Source organism: Centropristis striata, chromosome 6, assembly GCF_030273125.1.
Source record: "Centropristis striata isolate RG_2023a ecotype Rhode Island chromosome 6, C.striata_1.0, whole genome shotgun sequence".
Lineage (NCBI taxonomy): Eukaryota > Metazoa > Chordata > Actinopteri > Perciformes > Serranidae > Centropristis > Centropristis striata.
In genome coordinates, this window is record NC_081522.1 from 36,011,369 (window position 1) to 36,034,403 (window position 23,035).

At 38.6% G+C, this 23,035-nt stretch overlaps 1 protein-coding gene across 1 annotated transcript in view; it reads left to right on the forward strand.

The window, feature by feature from the left end:
• The first annotated feature begins 18,101 nt into the window (after positions 1-18,101).
• si:dkey-106n21.1 (solute carrier family 23 member 2) overlaps positions 18,102-23,035 on the forward strand; it is a 93,880-nt gene continuing 88,946 nt past the window's right edge. Inside the window, exons 1-2 of the mRNA XM_059334987.1 lie at positions 18,102-19,171; positions 19,901-19,983. Of these exons, the coding sequence (XP_059190970.1) occupies positions 19,150-19,171; positions 19,901-19,983 (105 nt within the window). The 5' untranslated portion in view covers positions 18,102-19,149. The remainder of the gene's footprint in view (positions 19,172-19,900; positions 19,984-23,035) is intronic.

Genomic DNA, 23,035 nt, shown 5'->3' on the forward strand with positions numbered 1-23,035 from the left:
TGTACTTCTAATTTCCAACATCATTTTTGAAGTGTTTTTTGCTTCTGTTCCTCTCTGAACCATCAAGTGATTGCACTCGATGTGAAGGTGTGTTCTCTGTGTGCTTTTACTGTTCCTCCTGCGAGGCTTAATGAGCTCGCACAGGGTGTGGAGGAATAAGGTTTAGGGATGTTTTAGGTCAATAAAAGCCAACAGCCGACAGCTAATTAAAGAAGCTGGAAGGGTTCGGTTCAGGAAGCTCCACGGCTACGTTAGCCTGCTGTTCTCGCTCCGATTATGGCAGCACCGGTAGGCTGCTAATGAAGTAGCTGTGGCCCAGCAGATGGGAGGCTGCCTAATGGTGGAGGGCTGCGGGGGACGACTTCAAAAGAGCTGCTGAGGAGTGGAGAGCGGTTCGGTGTGGAGGCTCCACTCTGGGCTTTTTTATGGCCAAACAAGAATGTTTGTGTAGCCTGGTTTGTTTAGTCTGCTCAGATAACAAGGAGCGCTTACAATGGCTCTGCTGGGACGAGGTCTGTTTGATCAACGGCCCGGTGAAGAAAACCTGAGTAGAAGTCATTATTTTGGGAAAATAAAACATGCATAATGTTGGTTTCATGGTCCGATTTTCAAACTTTTAGCATGTATTAATCACTTTTTAATGCAAAAAATAGGGGAGACAGAGTCCATACCATACACTTTTACTACAAACTATGGCAATAATACAAACCCTTATTAAACCCTTTTTCTTCAATTTCCTGTTAATTCTATTCCCTGGTACAACTAAAGGTACATTTGTTTGGATAAATACAATGATAACAACAAAAACAGCTCATACGAATTTAATTTAAGAGCTGACATCTAGACATTTTCCATAGTTTTCTTGATAATAACCAAAATTATTATCAAGAAAACCATGGATTTTCACTTTGACTTCAACCATATTTCCAAAGAGTCGAGATGGACCACAAAGTGGGTGGCTCCTGTGGCTCCAGTTAATCAAAAAAAGGGTCCCAGAGGTGGTTCAGGGTGAGCTGAATACAGCGGAGAGGGCAGCCTATGCATAACTTCAAGCCTCAATGTAAATTCTATTGGCGAGTTATATAAAAAAGGACCCCCCTAACAGTTGTCATGAACAGGGAATTTAGCGATAGAGACCAAAACCTTGTTTGTACCAGACTGTAAACATCTTTATTTCTGCTGTTTATTTGAGCATTCACTTAGTGATCTCCGTTTATTTACAACAAGCACTAGACACTCATACAACGCACAATAAGCGATGCCGGTTTGTTTACGATGGACGTGAAGGACGCTGTGCACAGTTCTGCCCTTCAAAGCCTAACTGCAGTAACTACGCAAAGGGTGAAACTGAGAAAAACTGCATTAAAGTTTTTTAACGTTTTTTTAACTGGCCAGCCAAATTTGTCATAGGTAGATAAGTGATGTGACACTTATGTCTACATGTACTGACAATGTCATTTTTATGCAAAAAAATCATGACGATATGTTTGACCTTTGACCCCAAAAATGTAGTTAGTGCACTCTGGTTTTGCTGTAAAAGGTTCTAGGGCTGTAAACATTTTTATTACTGCTGTTAATTTAGGCTTTTTTACATGATTGTCTATGAAGATTGACTCACTTTTGGAGCCAGCCTCAAGTGGCCGGTCAAGGAACCGCAGCTTTTGGCACTTCTGCATTGGCTTCACTCTTCAGCTCTTGTTGCATCTTGGTCCACACGCTGTTTCCATTATATATGCATATATGCACCAGACCTTTCAGTAGTGGATGTAGCAACTGGAACTATAGTGTTTTTAAACTATGACGAGGAAATATCAGCGGCTTAGGCTTCCACAGAGTATGTGCAGTTCCTGTTCAGTGGTTTTTAGTTTGTTTTTATTGAAAACTTAACATTAACTCATACACTAATCAATTGTTTAAATCTTAATTTGAAGCCTTTGGGAAGCAGTTACCTCTCATTATTTTGCTTCTTGTAAATTTTTGTGGTCTACAAAGCCATAACAAGAATAACCACACACACACACACACACACACACACACACACAAGACAGTGCAGACACACTCTAATGCATCCACTTAACATAAAACAAACACTCTGCTTCCTCCTCTTCTTTCTTTCTCTTCCTGACACACACACACACACACACACACACACACACACACACACACACACATGCACACACAGAGCCTCCGGGCCAGCCTAAGCAGGACAGTTACTGAGGTAATGGTCCACTGGGAGAGGCAGCCGTTCTCCCCTGAGCTCCTCCTGCATTATTGAAAGGCCAGTTCATTCATGTCAACAGGAACTTCCTGCCTGTCTAAGCAAGTGTAAGGGATACACACAAGGACCTGTCCGCCTGCACACTCAGTAACCCGAGAATGCCAAGGCCTGGCTAAGAGGAGCCGCCACATCCGCCGCGCCGGACGGACCGAGTCGGGTGTACGTGGGTTGCGTAACCCGCCGGGACCTGACACGCAGACAGCAGCGACAATGGAGTGTTTGAAATTTTCTCTGCTGTGATTAGTGCTGTAGGAAGCAGGGAAAACTGAAAGGAGGCTTCAGTTTACAGGGCTTTTCAGGCAGTTTGGGATGGAGTCTGTGAAGAAGGATAACATGTTTCTAGTGAAAAACAAAAGCTGCAGCAATCCCACACTGAACTCTGAAACCAGTCTGAGAGCCCAAAACCCTACATGCTCAACAAAGTCTACATAACATGAATAATAATCTGGAAATCAGGCCTACACCTAAGAAGTAGCAGCACATTCCTGCTGTTTCACACTTCTCCATGGATCTACAGTTGGTGGCAGTTATGCACCAAGAATGGCAAAGAAGAAGAATGATAGCTGGTGAACATGGATCTCAACATTACACACAATTATTTAGACAATCTATCTATTAAGGGGCACTACAGTCCATAGACACTTTTAAAAAAGGACTAAAAACTTTCCTTTTTAGAAAAACCATTGGTTCCTCCCGTCTAGATGGTTTTTAGAGTATGTATGTATGTATGTATGTATGTATGTGTGTATACTTTTTCTTCTGATTTTAGCAGTTTTTTCCTTTTTTATCCTTTTTATAATTAGACTGTTATGCCTTTAACCTGTAGCACTTTGAGATTTCATCTAATGTAAAGTGCATTACAAACAAAATGTATTATTATTATTATTATTATTATTATTATTATTATTAATAAGTGAGTGCATTTATTTGTCCAACTCACTGTTGCTGGTTTCACAGTGCACAATCTGGATGCAAAATAAGATGCAAAGGGCATCAGGGTTGCATTTAGTGTTCCAGTTAGTCATTGATGTGTTTCGTACGATGGTGTATTAGGGCCAAATATGAAAAATATTAAATACGACCACGGGGGTAATTTTCGAGAAAAAAGTGGCAAATATATGAGATTAAAGTGGCAAATCTACGAGAAAAAAGTGGTGAGTTGAGGTTCCTTGACAAAGACAAAAAACAAATTTTCCAACTTTTTTTTCTCCTAAATCTGCGACTTTTTCTCGTATATTTGCCACTTTAAATCTCATAAATCTGCAACTTTTTTTTCTTGTATATTTGCCACTTTAATCTCATAAATTTGCGACTTTTTCTCAAAATATTACCCCCCTCCCCCGGGTCTATATATTTTTTTTTTCATTCTTGGCCCTAAAACGCCGTTGTAGTTTTGTACATAACCAATAATAATTATATAAATCATTACTCATTGCCTTTAAAAAGTTGCGCCTGCACCTGTTGCATGCTTTGTACATGGCAATCGTCTATATTCTCATATGAGCAAATGGCTTTTTTACTGTGCTGCAAAAAGAGGCCCACTCTCTTTATGTGTAATAGGACAATAACAACAAGATCTCCGGCCTAAACGACAGAATAGTTTGTTTGTCAATACCACCTATAACGAGACATATGAGCGTTTTGCTGTTTGCGGTACAGAGCGGAACGTTCTAAAAATAGCACATGTCATTTTACGTGTATGTTCGTGTTTGTTAAAAAAGTCTGCAGTTTCTGTGAATTTAGGCTACAAAACCACTGATCTAGAGTTACAAAAGACAGTTTAATTCTCAAAAGGTGATGTTTAAATCACAGCGTTTACTTTTGTTTTCACATGGGACATGAACCTCGTTCTCCTGGGTGAAAGTTTGACACTTGTTTAATCCATCCACCCGCCCCGAGTGCAAAATCCGCCAGTTTAACCCTCTGGGGTCTGATATACCACATAACATTTACTATACTCATGTTTGGTATTTGGTATTTTCTTAGCACAACTTCAGCATAATATGGCAATTTTTTTTTTTTTTTCACTTTAACCCACTTTATTAACTTATTGAGCCCAAAAATACACAAAAATCATGAAATCTAAAATAAAATTATACTATTTATGACAATAAAAACCACAAATATGCTCAATGAACTGTTTCGGACCTGAAAAATGTAAACATAGGTTGCAAATATGAAAATATAAATGTAAAATTCAAACATTATAAAACTTGTCGCACTGCTTTTTGGAGTCAGCTCTCAAATCTCATTGTACATGTGTATAGTGACAATAAAGGCATTCTATTCTATTCTATTCTATTCTATGCTAGAGCTGAAGATGTGTACTGAGGGGCTAGGTGGAAGGATAAACTGATGATTGTCAAGAAATAGCATGTAAGTAAAATGTAGCACTGTGTAATCATGTGTGTGCATGTGTGTGTGTGTTTGTGTGTGTGTGTGTGTGTGTGTGTGTGTATTAGGGTTGTCACAATACCAAAATATTTGATACTGGATACCATTTTCAATACCACAAAGATAAAAACAAAGACCCCAAAATTTAACAGAAATAGTTTTATTAACAAGTAAAATGCAACATGTAAAAATTAACAGAACCACAGGTTAAATATTCATAATAAAAAACTGCAACTATGATAATAAGCTTCAGATACTCTACAACTAGGGTTGTCAAAAGTATCGATACTCAAAAAGTATCGATACTTTTGACAACCCTAGTGTGTGTGTGTGTGTGTGTGTGTGTGTGTGTGTGCCTCCTGTCATGTGACTGGAGCTCAGTTGCTGAACATTGATGATGTTTTGAGAGCACGTTGCATGTTGACTCAGAGGTTAGTGAGCAGGCAGCCGTCACATCCTGACTCGGGGGATGAGCGTCAATTTATGGACTCCGGATATTTGATCCCAGTGCAGCGCACATGAGCTGTTGTAGTCACTTTACCCCCTGATTTGAAATGTCTTCATGTTTATCACTGAACTTGTGGTGCACTGGTTATCTCAACAACCCCCCCCACCCCCCCTCTTTGCCCCAGATCGCCTGCCCTCAAAGGATGTCATGGGATGCAGAGGGGAAGCCAAATTTAACCACAACAGTTCACATGACCGCTCAACAAACGCTGCCATTCAGGAACAAGAATCACTACAGCAAGCATGTTTCACTGTGCATGTGCATCCTGTGTACTACTTCGTCATGAGCATTTTTTTTTTTAAAATTCTGCCAGGAAAGGGGTATTTTTACCCCGGTGAGGGCTTGTATTGCAGAAATTTAGTTGAAATTTCCTGCAACAGACTCACACATGATGCTTCAAATGATGGATTTCACAACTGAAAAAGCTGACATTTGTATTTCAGACACAACAGATCAGCTAGATCAAGTTACCCGTTAGTTTGGCTGCACTATGACTGTTACAATAAGGTGGAATGGCTTTAAAGTTATATCTAACTAACTGCACAGGGAGAGGACAGACAGAAAGTAAAACTTCATGCTTTAATGCAGGGGTCTCAAACTTGCAGCCCGAGGGCCGATTGCGGCCCTCGTGACGATATTTTGTGGCCCCCACCTTGATATGAAAGTTTAATGAGAGTTTTATATGAATGGCACTTTACTGTGTTGTGTGTGGAAGGTCCCTTTAATTACTTTTTCATTTTGTGTCTTTTTTAATAATTGTGTGTCTTTTTTGGTAATTCTTTGTCTTTTTTTAAGTAATTTTGTGTCTTTTTTAAATAATTCTGTGTCTTTTTTAGTCATTTTGTGTCTTTTTTTTGTCATTTTGTGTCTTTTTTAAATAATTTTGTGTCTTTTTTGCTAATTCTGTGTCTATTTTGGTCATTTTGTTTCTTTTTTAAAGTAATTTAGTGTTTTTTTCAGTAATTTTGTGTAGTTTTTGTAATTTTGTGTCTTTTTTGTAATTTTGTGTCTTTTTTTTGTAATTTTGTGTCGTTTTTTGGTCATTTTGATACTGCCTCCAGCGGTCCCCAGGTAATTTGAGTTTGAGACCCCTGCTTTATGCATTTTACATCACCAAAAATCATGAACTCAGACAACCCCTTAAGTTGAATCTGTACCTTCGTGTGACACATTAAATTACCAGATCGAACAATTAATGATACAAAAAATGTATAATGTCAGTTGTTGTATGAACCACAACCACCAAAAAGAGTCTTCAAAAAAAGAAACAAATGTCTTTAAATTGGTTCAACTCCTCTCCCACAGCCAGTCACATGGCTTCGTCCAAAACAATAACCAAGAAAAACAACAACAACAACCACAAAAACCATAAATTAATATTGAAACTGACAATTTCTCCCCAGACAATATCAATAAAAGCCCAAAAGATAAACAGCTGATAAATTATTGCCTTGCAAAAGTTGGCCACCAAAGAACAAAAACAAACAAATGCAAGTTAACGACATAAAAACAAAGTGGTTGTGCAGAGCCGCGCTGCACAAAGTGCTTTAAAAGCTGACAGTTTTGTTCCTCTCTGGCTGCCATAAAGCTTTATTTACTCGACCTGTGAGTCGGGGTCACATGCTTGGCCTTTTAAGGCAGCACAGCTCCCATTTGAAGTGGGCCACTTGTGGAATTCCCAGCAGACCTTTCATGTTGTAAAAATTCCTGTGTATCCTGGTAAACACTGAGGAGGTTGACCTCATCCTAACAGGAAGTTCAAAAGGTCCCCATAGATTTGAGGTGGAGCCTTTATACACACACCTGATAAGCAGCAGATTACCGGCTCCGGGAAAGACTCAGTGACCTTTGAAATCCTTTCAGACTGATCATCGACCACACAGGGACAAAGGAATGTATCATCATGATGTGTTCAAATACATTAAAATGATAATAATGCACTTTATTTGTCCCCTTCTGGCAGCTCTGCAGCTACACTGTAAAAAATGTTTAAAAAATATTTTCTAAGTCTCTTCTTGTCCACATTTTTAATGGCTGTCTTTTACTTAACTAACTCATTCAGTATATGGTTTATTAAAATTACTGAGGTTACACTGAAGACAGGCTTTCAGACAGTAATATGCTTTATTTACATTTTTTAAAAATGACTGCATTGTATACTGTAACAATATTGCAACTAGCTTCAGCTCTTTACTGTGTTTTAGTCTACTGTAAAAATCAATGAAATGCAGGATTTTACTGTAATTCAGTATGTGGTTTTATCAACTGTAAAATTAAAAATCGCATATATAAGCATTGTAGACACTTTTAATTACCTTAAATCAAGCAATAGTACACAACTTTTGAAAAACTGTAGAGTACAAATAGTTTAGTCTGTGAAAAAATAAAATTTTCATGTAAAATTAATGGACAAATACCATGTTGTCACAAGGACACAGTTATTACAACCTTAAAACCTAAAAAATAAAGGGACTACTCAATCTGAATTACAGCTTTTGCTGACATTTACATTTAAATTTACATTAGAAAACCCACTCACTTTAATTTTTACAGTTAAGTTCTGGCAACGGTATTTTACCGTAAATTAAACAGATTTTTTTTTTCTGTGTACCAGACGACATGAATGGGATAACTTCTGCTTCCTAAAGCCAAGTCCCCACGGACATGTGCACAAATTAGTAATTTGGCCCCTTAACTGAATAATTTAGGTATTTCAGTTAATCATATTAAGTGATTTGAGGGCATGAATTATTAATTCATGCGTGCAAATGATCAAGACTTTCACCCATGGTAACATATCTGCCTGGTATCACATAATAGCTGCCCCACAGTAACAGCAGGAGGTCATGAAACAGGCTCACTTTTAACACCTGCAGGATGAGTCGTTACTTGACAGTGGAAAAGTCTCCTTCAAGGCCGTAACTGCAGCTTCCTGCAGCCTTTAACCCTCTGGAGTCTCCAAAAGCTCCAAATCATTCAGACTCCTTCATGACATCCAGACTAGAAAACAAAGCAGCGTGGAGCCCTACTGTAAATTTACCTCTAAAGTTCTGGCTGTAAACTCCATGAGGCCAGTTTCAGTTTGATGATGATATACCAAGTAAAACTGGAGACAAGCTCAAATATATTTAGTATAAAATGATAGAACTGGATATAACCCCCTTATATGTTATATTTGCAACCTGTGTTCACATTTAAAATTCTTTATTGAGCATGATAGTGTTTTGAAAGGACTAAAAAAGACACAAAATGACCAAAAAAAGACACAAAATGACTAAAAAAAGACACAAAAAGACACAAAATGACTAAAAAGAGACACAAAATGACAAAAAAGACACACAAAATGACCAAAAAAAGATTTTGATTTTGGGCTATTTTTTGTAATTTTTGTGTGTGTTTTTTGTGTGTTTTTTGTGGTTTTTCTGTGTGTGTTCTGTGTGTTTTTATGGGGTTTTTGTATTTTTTTGTAGGTTTTTTACGTGTGTTTCTGTGTGTTTTTTGTATTTTAAAAAAATTGTGTTTTTTGTATGTTTTTCATTTGTGTTTTTTGTAATTTTGTGTGCGTTTTATTTTTTAACGTGTTTTTTGAAAAAAAAAAAAAAAAAAGATGATCCAGTAGGTCAAAATGACAAAATAACAATCAGGTGAGGTTGAGCTGAAAAAGATGATACCAGCATGGCATGGTAATCATTATTTAAGTTGCATATACAAGCAGAATGAAAAAGAGTAAAAAAAAAAACCTTTTCACTTCTGCCTTCGCTGACCTATTTCAACCTCTCTCCCAGCCTTTGCAAAATGATCTAAGACTGCTGAAGTCAAACATCTGACTCAACATGGCATCACTGCTGAGCGGAAGCAGAGGCTTGTGAGGGACTAAAATATTGATGCTGTGAAAGGAGGCGTGAGTTCCCAGATTTTTTCATGTGCTCGGCTACAGACCAGGGACATGATGCATTTTCAACAATCCGGCGAGGTGATATGTTAGTCTTTCAGCTGAAAAAGAGTTGAAATCTTCAACTTTACATATTATTTGTTTGGTTGGAGAGAAGCTTGGTGAGCTCTAATGTCATGCAGGCAGCGATTTTTATAGAGATTTTCATTTTAAACATAAGAATCTTTAGTTTTATAGAGACTGTATCCCAAGCTTTCCGAGGTTTTTACAGTCATTTTGAACAAGATCGCCACCACCAGTGTTGATTCATACATATTTAACGATCTACGTGTGAAATTTAATTTATGTACATGAAGATTCACACGTCTAATTACAATATGAAAGTAGCTCTGATGAGAGAAAGCAGTAAGAACGTCTGGGCGACACTCAGGCAACGATCTTAAAAGTATATCTGTATTTTTAGTGTACTGTGTTTTATTTTGAAGGACAGAAGTACGGTCCGGGTGTGTTTACAACGGTGATATTTATTTGGCTTACCCAGAAACATCCAATTTCCCCAAAAAAACTCAGCAGCACCGATTGTTTTACAGTGAGGAAATCCAAGTGTTCGATTTGGGATACAGTTAGCTCGCGGCTAATTCACCGCTGTTAGCATCCTTTAGCAGACTCTGATAAACCCGAGGCTAACGTACACGGTTAAAACAATATATGGTTCGAAAGATAAGAAGTTAGACTTTAGTTTAACACCAGTTAATCAATTGGAAGCATAATATGATTATTTTTATTAGTGGTTAATGTGAAATGTTGATAGAATCTTAGCCGAACTTTGTCTGATTTGGGATACAGTTCCACTACTATAGTTTTTTTGTCTAGGTCTTTTATTTGTTTTCACAGCATCGACTCTACAAAGCACATGTGTTAAGGTTTAAAATGAAGGTTTTAGTACCTTTGCACACCTGGGGAAACTTTTCTGACCAGCTGATTATTGAAAATATTAAAGACATAGGGTGATTTGTGATCTATGGGATAAAAAAACATATTATCTGTATTATTTTTCCAGCCTGAAGTTCCTGTTACCTTGAGTCTGGTGGAGCAAGTGATAGATGGCTGACTGGGCATCAGGTTGAGGCTGAGCAAACCAACATGTTGGCCACTCAACTCATGACACCATGTGGCGGCAGCATGCAACTGTCTCACAGGTGTTCCTGTTTGCTATATATAACACACAAATAATTTACTTTTTTAGTCATTTCTAGGATTATATGCATGTAAACAAGAAGATCCATTCACACAGGATTGGAGTGTGATTATACTTAAGTCTTTCTGAGAGCATTTACTTATGGAAAGTTGCATAATACACAGAATGTGAGGCTTTGGAGAAAGTTGAGCTTGTGTAGGTATACGTGTTGTGCAAAAAGAGAGTGTGTGTTTCCAGTAAGTAAGTCTTCATGCATGTAAAGTATATTATATGGAAACTGGCTTATTAGAGGCAGCATGTTAACCCTTATGCCCCCCTCGGGAATTTTATTTGTTGATCATTTTGGCTGTGTTGCAACTTGAGGAATGAATTTTTGCAGGAACTTCTCTCTTTAGTAAAATTTTTTAAATCCATTATTATTAACCCTGACATGTCTTTTATACTCCATTGATGCATTTACTACCCTTCCGTGACCCTCGTGGCCAAAAAAGGCCACACACACAACAACTGCTATGAAATCACCATACATCAATGTTTTTTTCGGATTTTATATAATTATTATATATATCTTATTATATCTTATATATATCTTATTATAAAGTATCTGGCACTACATAAAAAATACTAATGCAATCAAATCAATTTTGTTGCTAATAATTAACATATCCAAGACTCTAACCACCACCAAAACCCTAGCTCCCTACTATTTATTATATGGAAAATAATTCACTTTTTGTGGGGGGTTTTGGAAGAATTTATGGAAAACTTCAAATATATAAACTGGCATTTAAAGGGTTAAATTTCTGAAAATTATTCAATGGTTGGTAGTCTTGAACAAGTCTGAAGTTGTTAAAGAGGTCTATGAAAAAAAATCTGAAAAAAATATTGATGTATGGTGATTTGATAGCAGTTTAAGTGTGCTTGGCCTTTTTTTGGCCAAGAGGGTCACAAGAGGGTAGTAAATTTAAGGAGGGCATAAGGGTTAACCCTCTGGAGTCCATGAAACCACCTGCATATTACTTCTTCATGACATGAAAACATAAAAATGAAGCATTATTGAGCCTTGCCATCAGCTTCCCTCTAAAGTTCTGGCTTGAAACCCCATGCCAGATTTTTTTTTGATGATATTCAGCCAAGTTAAACTGGAGATAATGTCAAATATATTCTGAATAAAAATATAGAACTACATATTATCCTCATTTTGCCTGTTATATGTAATATTTGCAACCTGTGTTCATATTTGCAACATGTTCCAACATTTGTGTGTGTGTGTGTGTGTGTGTGTGTGTGTGTGTGAAACATAATTTTCAAGATCAGATGTTTCTTTTGGGTTCAAAATTTTGAGCAAGTAAGTCAAAGTTAAAAATTAATTATCAGGACATATAGGTGAGGTTGCACTGAAAAAACTGATACCAACATGGCATGGTGAAGATCTTTTAACAGATTTTTAATGGACATAATAGATTTCAGAGGGTTAATAGTCATGTCTTCCACACAGTTACATCATGACTCATAACTAATGCAACTTCAGCTGTCATATATGTCTCCACCAGCTCTCTGTGTTCCCCTGCTGCTCCGCTGCAGATATCTGCACATTATGCAACAGGTAGCTCCAACCACACAGTGTGATAGGTCGGAGAGGCAGCACACCTGCGTGCTGATTTTGAGAACACATTATACAATCAGACTTTATGACATTTATGGTATTTTTTATGACGTGATTACGTGACAAAACTTGTTCTTCTTTCTGTTCTGTACTCCTGTTTCCTCCTCCCTCTCTTTTATTGTGATTTGTAATGCTTGTTTTGTTAACCCTTCGTTGTATGTACCACAAATGTTAACCATGCCATGTTGGTATCATTTCTTTCAGCGCAACCTCACCTAAACAGTCATGGGAAAAAATATTAGACGACCTTTGTTTTCTTCAGTTTATGGTTCATTTTAATGCCTGGTACAATTAAAGGTACATTTGTATAGACAAATATAATGATAACAACAAAAATACCTCATAAGAGTTTAATTTAAGAGCTGATATCTAGACATTTTCCATGGTTTTCTTGAAAATGGAAAATGGCTAGATATTTTTTTCACGACTGTATGACTTGATATTTATTTTTCACCTTGACTTACTGAACCAACATTTTTAACACAAAAAACATAAAACCTGATTCTGAAAATGCTGGTTTTATTCTTTCATCATGCTCAGTGAAGAATTTTAAATTTTTGTAACAAATATAACATCTTAGAGTTAAAATAGGGCGAACATCTAGTTCTACATTTTATACTAAATATATTTGACCTTATCTCCTGTTTTACTTGGCCGATTATCATCAAACAAAAACTTGCGTGGTGTTTCAGGGCAGAACTTTAGAGGGAAGCTGACGGCTGTGAAACACGCTGCTCCGTTTTTATGCCATGAGGTCATGAAGAAGTCATGATTCGTGATTTGATCAAGTCTGCACGATCTGCGACTCCAGAGAGACTCAAGAACAAACTCAGCATTTTTCTAGATGCTCTCGTCACAAACTCTATCATGTGTTGCATTTAATGATGTTGAAGTACTCTTACAGTGTTGTAGTCAAGACCACCGAGACCAAGTCAATTCCAAGACCACAGTGTATCGAGACCAAGACAAGACCAAGACCAGTCCCAGCCGTCTCCGTTCTGCTTTGCAGAATTTACAAGTTGCTGTGTTTTCTTTTTTTTGTAGTTGTACACAAATAAAACTTAGCTTCTACGCAACGGTGGAGTCTGTTCTCCTATATGGCAGTGAATGCTGGACCCTGAAGCCAACCCTGCAGAAGTCTCTAGACGGGTGCTACACCAGAATGCTGCGTGCAGTACTTAACATCAGCAAGAGTACACATGTTACTAACAAGACTCTGTATGAGGGAATACCAAGGTTGAGCCAGAAAATAGCAGCCAGGAGAATGAGACTAGCAGGACACTGCCAAAGGGATCAACAACTGTCAGCCAGCAAACTGGTGCTGTGGGAACCAACACATGGGCGCCGATTTGGGATACAGTTAGCGCACGGCTAATTCACTGGCGTTAGCATCCTTTAGCCGACTCTGATAAACCCGAGGCTAATGTACACGGTTAAAACAATATATGGTTCGAAGGATAAGAAGTTAGACTTTAGTTTAACACCATTTAATCAATTGGAAGCATAACATGATTATTTTTATTAGTGGTTAATGTGAAATGTTGATAGAATCTTAGCCCAACGGTGTCCGATTTGGGATACAGTTCCACTACTATAGTTTTTTTGTCTAGGTCTTTTATTTGTTTTCACAGCATCGACTCTACAACACCATTTAATCAATTGGAAGCAGTGAATGCTGGACCCTGAAGCCAACCCTGCAGAAGTCTCTAGACGGGTGCTACACCAGAATGCTGCGTGCAGTACTAAACATCAGCAAGAGTACACATGTTACTAACAAGACTCTGTATGAGGGAATACCAAGGTTGAGCCAGAAAATAGCAGCCAGGAGAATGAGACTAGCAGGACACTGCCAAAGGGATCAACAACTGTCGGCCAGCAAACTGGTGCTGTGGGAACCAACACATGGGCGCCGGTCTGTGGGACGTCCCACACTAACATATGTGGACGTACTCAAGGACGATGCAGGAGCACAAAGTACCAATGAACTGGCCAGATGTATGGAGAATCGGGACGACTGGAAGCGACGATGGAAGGCTCATCTGAGGACGACCTAGAGCAGGGGTGTCAAACTGATCCAGGAAAGGGCCTAGTGGGTGCAAGTTTTCATTCCAACCAAGCAGGAGCACACATGACTTTAGACACATGTGCTTTAGACCACATGTGTCAAACTGATCCAGGAAAGGGCCAAGTGGCTGCAGGTTTTTGTTCCATCCAGACAAATCAAACAAGTGAAGACAGCCCAGGTGATTAGATGGGTGGAGTCATGTGTGCTCCTGCTTGGTTGGAATGAAAACTTGCACCCACTAGGCCCTTTCCTGGATCAGTTTGACACATGTGACCTAGAGAGACAAAGAATCTTTGTGGTTCAGGTAACCAAATTTTATTACCGACAAGTTGGCTGACATCTTCTCCTGTCATTCACACGCAATTTGTGGGGGCGTGTGAAAGGAGGCGGGAGGGGTGACAGCCGTTAATGGTGACAACAACTTCAAAAGATATATGAGTCATGTTATTGGTTGTACTTGAAGCAATACGATTTACGCAAAAATCACAGTAATGATATTAACAAGTAAATCCAAAAATGCAGAGTTGTAGTCTTGACCGGTCTTGAAATAAAATCTGCTTTGTCCGAGACCGAGACAAGAACGAGTAAAAATGCAGTCGATTCCAAGACGAGAGCTGAAGCTGCTCCTGCCGGCCACATTAAAAACAAGAATACCTTCTTCATGTTCGATGTTCAACCGTGATGTTCAACCGCTGAAACCTTCAAAAAGTGGTCTTGAGACCGGTCTTGAGATCAAGACCGATCTTGAGTACTACAACACTGTGCAGTTGCATTGGCTGCAGACACTGGTTACTAGTGTAAGTCATGCAGCCAAGACAGGCAGCATCAGCAGCAGCAGCAGCAGGGGGGCAGAGGTTGGCAGCTGCTCTCCTGGAAGCACACGGCTATTTGTTGAGTTGATGATGGTTGAACTGTTTCAACTTGCTGCTGCGGCCGCTCACCCTGTGACTGTGGCAACCATAGAAACCACACCGAGTACGACGAAGCAGTAATTTCACTGCTAATTTTACTGAGTGTCTGAGTTCTCTAAATTGGGGCCTGCTCCTCTTCAGCAGCCCATTCAAAAATAAATAACAGCAGTGGGTGAGTGTTGGAAATGTGCACATTATGTTTTTGATCCATTTGCATCTGATGACGCTCATAAGACTGAATCATCTTTCCTTTTTCAAAAAAACCTAACTTGAATCTTGCATGTTTGGCCAATCATATCTATTATGTGGGTAAGAAACATACTGTAATGTCTGAATGACAGTAAATTGAAACATCTTCTGTCAAGCAGCTGAACTGTCACTGTAAATGACAACAACAAAACCGCTGTAGAAGAGGCTGGCATGGGTGTGAAAGCCTCACAACAGAGTCCACCCACTGCACCCAGCAGTCTCCTGCACTCATCTAATTATAGTCTATGTAAATGTGGATTTGACTGTGATCTCGGGGAGCTTTGGAACAATGAATCATATCGGATTTGTGAAGAAGCATGATGGAAAAACAACAATTTAAAGATGGAAAGAGTGAATCACTGCGCACACACACACACACACACGGCTGTAAACATGTCAGGTGAATCATTTCCTTTATAATGTGCCCGTAATCACCATCATTATAAAGTTATGTTGTGCAAACACCTTTTGTGACCTCCAGGTTGTAACGTTGCTCAATGCGGATGAGTCATAGTGGAAAGGTTACACCCGCCAACACCACAAGAAAAAAAAATCCACATTGCTGTGAGTCACTATTGTTACTTCGATCAAGTTACTGTCTCTCAACTTGCTAACAGTAAGAAGGGAAACATGCTGCATGGCAATTATTTGAACAAAAAACCCCTCAAAGATATTTAAAAAAAAACATGAATGCTTGTTGGTGCAAAGACTCATTTCCCGAGGTAACTTGTTAAACACCAGTTAGAGAAAAAGCACACTCTATGTGTGTGTATACTATTAATACATAAAGTTTCCCATCAACTAAAAAATGTGTGGTTTTTAAAAAAATCTTGATTCAAACATACGCCAAGCAAGCTAGATTTGGTTTGTTGCAACTTTGAAAACTCAATCAAAATCCGTAAAAGAAGCCTGCAACTTCCAATGCAGAGTGGATGACAAAAACTCCAAAGTGTGCATTTTTCCAGTTGAAAAGACCAATGAAAAGACGTTCAAAACCTGTTCAAAAGTGAAACTATTTGAAGACGTTGATTCACTGTTAACATTAGGCCATATTTCTCTCTCGATTTTCAATCGAAGAAATTTAACGTGCAAATAATAGAAAAGAATGTGCATAAATATATATATATTTTATGCTGAGAAATATGTGGTGGAACCTTTCGGAGTTGAAGTTCTGTCTTGCACATTCACATAACTGCAGAAAGCAAAATGTCTTAGTAACTTTACATTAATGTAGGCCTATAAGACTACTCCCACAACGGTGTCCTAGAAGCTTCATGTTGGCAGCACACAGTCAATATTAATTACATTCTACATGAAGCATTTAATGCATTGGCATTAAGTCTTCATGTACCACATTGTTGAAACTGCATTTTAGCTGGTTGAAAACAGGTCTTAGATGTTCTGAACCAAATATCCCCCAGTTTTCAACGAGAAATCAACGTTGAAATTCTATTTGGTGCTCACTGGGACTCTTTTTTTTTTTTTTTTTGTAAACAGTTAGTATACTTAACAACTTAGGTCCAAAATAACATCACGGAATAACCACATGACAGACTAAAATATTTAGAAATGCAGGAAAGAGAAAAGAAAAAACAAATATGGACAGCAAATTAACATTATTTGGTATGGTAGGTATGGTAGACAAGTTTTTTGTACTGTTTACATTCATTGATGTAAAAAAGTCATGTAGAATTTACTAGAACTAATTCAATTTAGAGGGACCCTTAAACGCCTCATAAACAACAATCATGTCGCAGTTGAAACATGCTACGCTGCCGGTAGACCTTGAACATATCACGGTCCATCACTCTTCTATATATTGGTTAATCACATCTGTCATTCTTCTTTTTCGGCCAATCAGTGATGAGTATTGTCATCCGAGGTGGGCGGGGCTTAAGTGAACGCAAGTCAGAGAGCACGCGAACGCTAACAGACAAGTCCACTGCCAAAGTAAACCGTTGTTTTAAGCTGAGTAACGTCTGTTAAGTAACTGTTTATATTATTGTCATTTTTATTAGTGATTCAGCGAGAAGAACTGTTGTTTGTAACAGTGTAAAAGGGGAAAATGAAGCTTGTTTGGAGCCGTTATCTCTTAGTAATGTCACTTAATTGGCACAAAAGCAGTGTCATACCGTCAACGGTTGCTAGCTGTCGCGCTCACGAGCTAAGATATGAGCACATTTAGCATTGAGAATGGTCACTACAGGTAAATTGAGTACATGTGGACATTTATAGAATAGGACCTTGGTGTTTGTGGAGTTCTGGTGGTGTTTTTCTGATGTAGCCGAACGAACAGCTACAGAAGAGGAGCTCCGGACTGGCCGTTGCATGGGAGAGGATGCTGCCCGCTACACCTGCACCTGGCCAGGGATTTAGGAGAGTATCCTCTAGCAGCGTGTGGACATCGCTGGAAAGAGGGTTTGCAAAACTGCCAACATCTTTCTGATTTCCCAAGGAGCAGCGAGTACTGACAGAACACTAACATGTGCACCATAAATATTTGTTGCACATGTCTACCATAAATTTAGCTGATAAATTACTGGGTATTCAAGAAGATTGTGCTATAATTCTACTACTTCTTAAGATAAATCAACTATTTGATTTTCAATCAGCTGGAAAATGTATCACCACAAAGCTGAAATCAGGACTGTTTTTCTAAGATCCTGAAAACCTTACATTTTAGAAATATGTAGTTCTAACAGGACAGCAATGCTACAAACATATAAAAGGATGTTGTCAGTTGTGGCGCATTGCTGTAGATTGAACTACCCAACAGTATTGGAAAAGAGTTAAAATTACCACAACCTTACTCAGTCATTCATGATCTGTGACTGCTGTTCAAAAAAAGAGTGATGAGTATAAGCCATGAAACTCAAAACAAGTTAACAAGCTCCTTCCAGAGCATAAATCAGCCAAGCTGGATAGCAAACAATGTGTATGTTGTTATAGGCCTCGAGGTGGTGGCACCCAGCTCACCAGCAAATGGCAGATGTTGCACCGAGCCTTGCCTGGTGTTGGCTCAGTGAAATGGGCTAAATGATCGGCGAACGCACGAACGTATCGGCCGATGCTGATACAAGTAAAAAACGCAAATATCGGCCCGATATATCGGCCGTCCGATGTTTTGGTCGACCTCTAATTCATACTATAATGTAGCTATGTGCACTGGAACGCATTTTCAGTATGATGGTCCATCTCTAAGACCATTTAAATAAATGTCTGCAATGCCACTATCTATTGCTAAATGAGGTGACAAATCGGTGTGGCAATGGCTGATCAAAAAGAATCAATTTGACATTCTGAAGAATGCAAACATTCAAAAAGGCAAGACAAACTACCTTTGGCATTGCCTTGCCAAGATGGGGAGCATTGAAAGAAGAAAAGGGACTGATGGCCGATTCTGATGTGGCTGGGTTTCTCTTGGATTGGTAAGTACCACTACAGTTTATAAATATAAAATGTACTCTACCTAAATTATGCACCATTGTTTCAGGGTAATTCAGTATCATTTGATAGTTATTAGGTTTGAAAACAACAAATTTAGAAGCTAAATTGGACCCTATAGCTGGTTGCTATCTGGTTGTCTTATTTAGTGTGGATGAGCTAGACACAAGCGTTCTATTTATGTGTGGCTTTGAGGTAACATTTATCCTCATTAACGCTATTGTTAAAGTTTGCAAGGTTCCTGGTAGACAGTTATGCAAGATGATTGCTTTTACATAATGTTTGCTGTGAATCAGGGTGACATAATATTAATCAGGAAACACTTGTGTGTCTTTAGTTAGACAGTTTTAAGCTTATATCACAGAATAAAAGTTCTATGGTTGCTTTGACATCATTTAGCCCTGTCACACTGAAACTATGAACAAGTTCATTTAAAGGTGGAAGCAATGACAATACATGGAAATAAATGCAAATCTTTTTCTCCCAGACTCAGAGACAGGGATGTTCAAGACATGGGGTCTGAATCATACACTGGATATGTGGCATGCAGCCAAAAGTGTCACATGGTAAGAACACAGCTGGAACAGCTTTTTTTCCCCCCCTTGGCTTGTTTGGTCATAATGATTGAGATTGTTTTATGCCATTATGGTGAATCACCATTGTCCTTTAGTAGTGGTCGACCAATAAGGGTTTTTTAAGGCCGATACCGATTATTTTGACATCAGTCTTAACCGATCCCCGATATGTGCTGCCGATTTTTTTTAGGGCCGATTCTTGAAGCCGATATTGCCTTTTTTCCCTCTGTTTACATGATAAAAATGACACAATTATAATAAATGTTACACAAGTCTCAATTTAAACAAACAAACAAAAACAATTTTTAACAAAACAAACAGTTGGATTGCAAACAATGTGTATGTTGTTCTAGGCCTCGAGGTGGTGGCACCTCACATGAGTCCACATATTTGATGTGTTTTTCTTTTTTCCGTTGTCAGCACCCAGCTCACCAGAGAATGGCAGATGTTGCACAGAGCCTTGCCTGGTGTTGGCTCAGTGAAATGGGCTAATTGATCGAACGCATGCATTTATCGGCCAATGGTCGATTATAAAAAGCAAATATCGGGCCGATATATCGGCCGGCCAATATATCGGTCGACCTCGAGTCCTGAGGCAAGGAACTGATGAGGATCTCGTTAGCATTTCAGAAGAACAAATAATGTTGATGCTTTGTTGTATTACTTATTCAATCTGTTGAAATACTTGTAAGTGATTTTTGTTGTTTTGAATCAACACAGGCAGGACTGATGAAGGATCAATCAGAGATTTTGACCTGACTAAAGGACGCCCCATCCTGCTCCTGTCACCTCAGCAATTCACAGTAGGTGGTTTTTAACAATTTTACTGCACGATAGTATCCAGCAACAACATTTGTATAGGACAAACACTGGGTATATCCCAAAAACTCTTTAGCACTTTATGAGCACACAGAGCATGTCGGGAGGTCAGAGGTTGAGCTTTATGCTCTCTGTGTGTGTGTTTATTTATTTATTTTTAAGAAGGTTTAATAAGAACTGTGTGTGTAACACAAAACATGCAGTCAGTTTATTTTTTGATTGCAGCTCATTGTAATGTTTGAAGGTTTTTTTTTCTTTCAAGTCTCGTCTCAAATTTGCAGTACACTGGTAGAAACCTCTTTGCCTTCGTGAGTTGATATTACAGCCACACATATTAAAATATTGTAATTTTTTTCATGTCTTTGTTATAAGAAGGACCAGATTCAAATAATTATTATTCACATCACAAACTCACAGAATTAGTGCAGAGCTGGAAACACAGGTGACGTGGGCTCCCACCAGAGGACCCTCTTGAGTGATGTCATCTCATTGCACTGATATATAATTTAGCCACTCTGCCTCAATGAGGTCAGATTTGTAGCGTTTGCTCTAACAAGCATTTGGTTAAAAAAAAAAAAAAAAGCAGCTCATGGGTTTTTAATGATCTGGTGCTTTGGTGAGAGCCAACGTGCTGGGGTAACATGCTGGGCTGGCTTTTCATTGCTGCAGCGTGCGTGTGTGTGTGTATTTGTAAGAATAGTTAATAACTTGAGTTGCTTTGTTGCACCTCGAGTCAAGAGTAAGACTAGGAAATGAACGTGTCTCAGCCTCTGTGCCTCTGGCTTATCTGAGGTCAGACTTGGTAATCTCTGACTGTGTTTGGTGCGTGTCTGAGTCAGATGTTGGGTGTTTCCTGCTGTCATCATGTGGTTTTTGAATTCGAATTTAAGGACAATTAGCGGCCTTAGACTTCCTGCTACCTTCTTTTGTCAGATAATATGAGCACACACTCTGTAATTACCCAAATGTCTCCTCTTTCACATAATCTGTCTTGTTTTACTCACACATGACAAATATGAGACATGTATACCTGTAGAGAATCTGAGTAGATTCTGTAATTGTAAATGTTTTGTTAAGAATAAGATTAGTTGATAATTACTTACCATTTTGTCTTTGGAATGATATCCGAAACCACCTTTAAAAAAAAACTCCCATCATGTTAAATGGGGACGACAAGTAAAACCTCATGGGTTTCAGTTTTCAACATGTGGTTCAAACTCATGGTTTGTTGGTTGGCTGTAAATGCAAAAAAAAAAAGTATTCTGAGGTTTAGGTTGGCGCCAACAAGACGTAGCATGAAATCTTTTAAATGTGCAGCAGTAAAAGCAACTTTTGAATTCATGAGCACCCCCAAAACCCCCCCCCCAAAATTCAAATATTTTTGGGTGAAAATCAGTTCAAACCTCAAATAAGGAGCCCTGTTCATTGTCTATAGAATGACATCAGCTGTGTTTCCATTCCAAGTCAAATTGAATTTCAAGGCAAAATTTTAATGTCGCACTTAAGAAAATGCGAGATTCCAAACAAAGCTTCTTAAACATACTTTGGTCAGAAGATGGCAGTGTAATGTATTGCTGTAGGCTAATCCGCCAGTAAACAGTAGTGGAAGAAGACATTAAGATTAGAATCAATTTGGCAACTTCTAATTGTTGTTTCATGTCAGAGCGCTGATCAGTCATGTGAGTTAAATGATCATTATGTCAGAATTTATTCGCAAAAATCGGTTCCATCTCCCGTTTTGCGCATTTACTATTTTTCAAAAAACACAAATTGGCATAAAAACTTTTCTGCGCATTCTCAAATGTTTTTATTTAGTTTTAATGTTGGTATTTCCATCAAGCTTTTCTCATGCAAATCTTCAAAATGTGCATCGAAATTTGTTGATGGGAACACGACTATTGACTGTAATATCGTATTTAGCTTTGACTAATCTTGGATGAGAAACTTAATTAACCCATTTAAGGCGGGAAAGCATTACCGCATTTCTACCATTAAAATCGGGGGCGCTCTTGCGTTATTGTACCATTAAAGCCGGGAAAGCGGATACGTCGTTTTGTAGTATTTCAAGTTTTTTTCACCTATTTTTGGTCTCTTGGCCAATGAAATGTATCAGAATACATGTGGGAGTGTCGCAATGCAACATGGGACTTTTCAAGAATTTAAATCATGGCGGGAGATGACTATAGCAGAGGGAGCTCAGATATAACAGCTATAAGCTCTCAAATACTTTTTGAATTTCATTTCTATCTGCTACAGAGGCTGAAAAATCGATTATTTAGTAGACGTTGACACTTCTGTTGAATTTCCAGAAAAACTTTAGGTTTTAGAGGAGTTATTTTAAAATCGCCCAGAGGTTTTACAGGCATTTTTTCCAGGCGTTTTAGGCCTAAATGGGTTAAGAGAACAAAGGTATGGAGTAAAAGATGGAGAAGGCAAAAGGGGATAAAAGCAAATTACACAAGCAAGAGGTGACTCAGTAGCATGAGGGTCATACTGAAGTCATTCTTGAGAGATGAGAGGGATTTTCAGCACATGACAGAGGCTGGAATGATGTATATTACGACCCAGTTAATGTAGACAAGGAATGGCTTTGAGGTTCAAAATGCTTTTGTAGTATTTACCATTATTATAAATAAATTAACGTTCAACAAATAATGCAGTCACCCTTTGGAGAGATCAGTACAGAATAGTAACAAAATATACTGTTTGTCTTTCTCGTACAACCCCGTGCTTTTCTTTCTTTGTCATGTCCTTTGAGCTGAATAGACGGTATATTACAGAGTAAAGACAGTGTTTGCTGATGGGAAGCTGCCGGAAGGTCTTTGAGCTCCTCATTAGAGACGCACCAGATGTCTCTGGCCTTTGGTGTGGCACGGGACTTAATGTAGGAATGGGTGGAGGTTTTTTAGGAAAACGCCTTCCAGTCACCACATCAAAGCTCCCAGCCGAGATGTTAATGCCTGTGAGAACTAACCGTCAAAGACAAACTCCGGCATGGGTCCTCCGCTGACGGCTCAGATTGATGGAGGCTCAGAG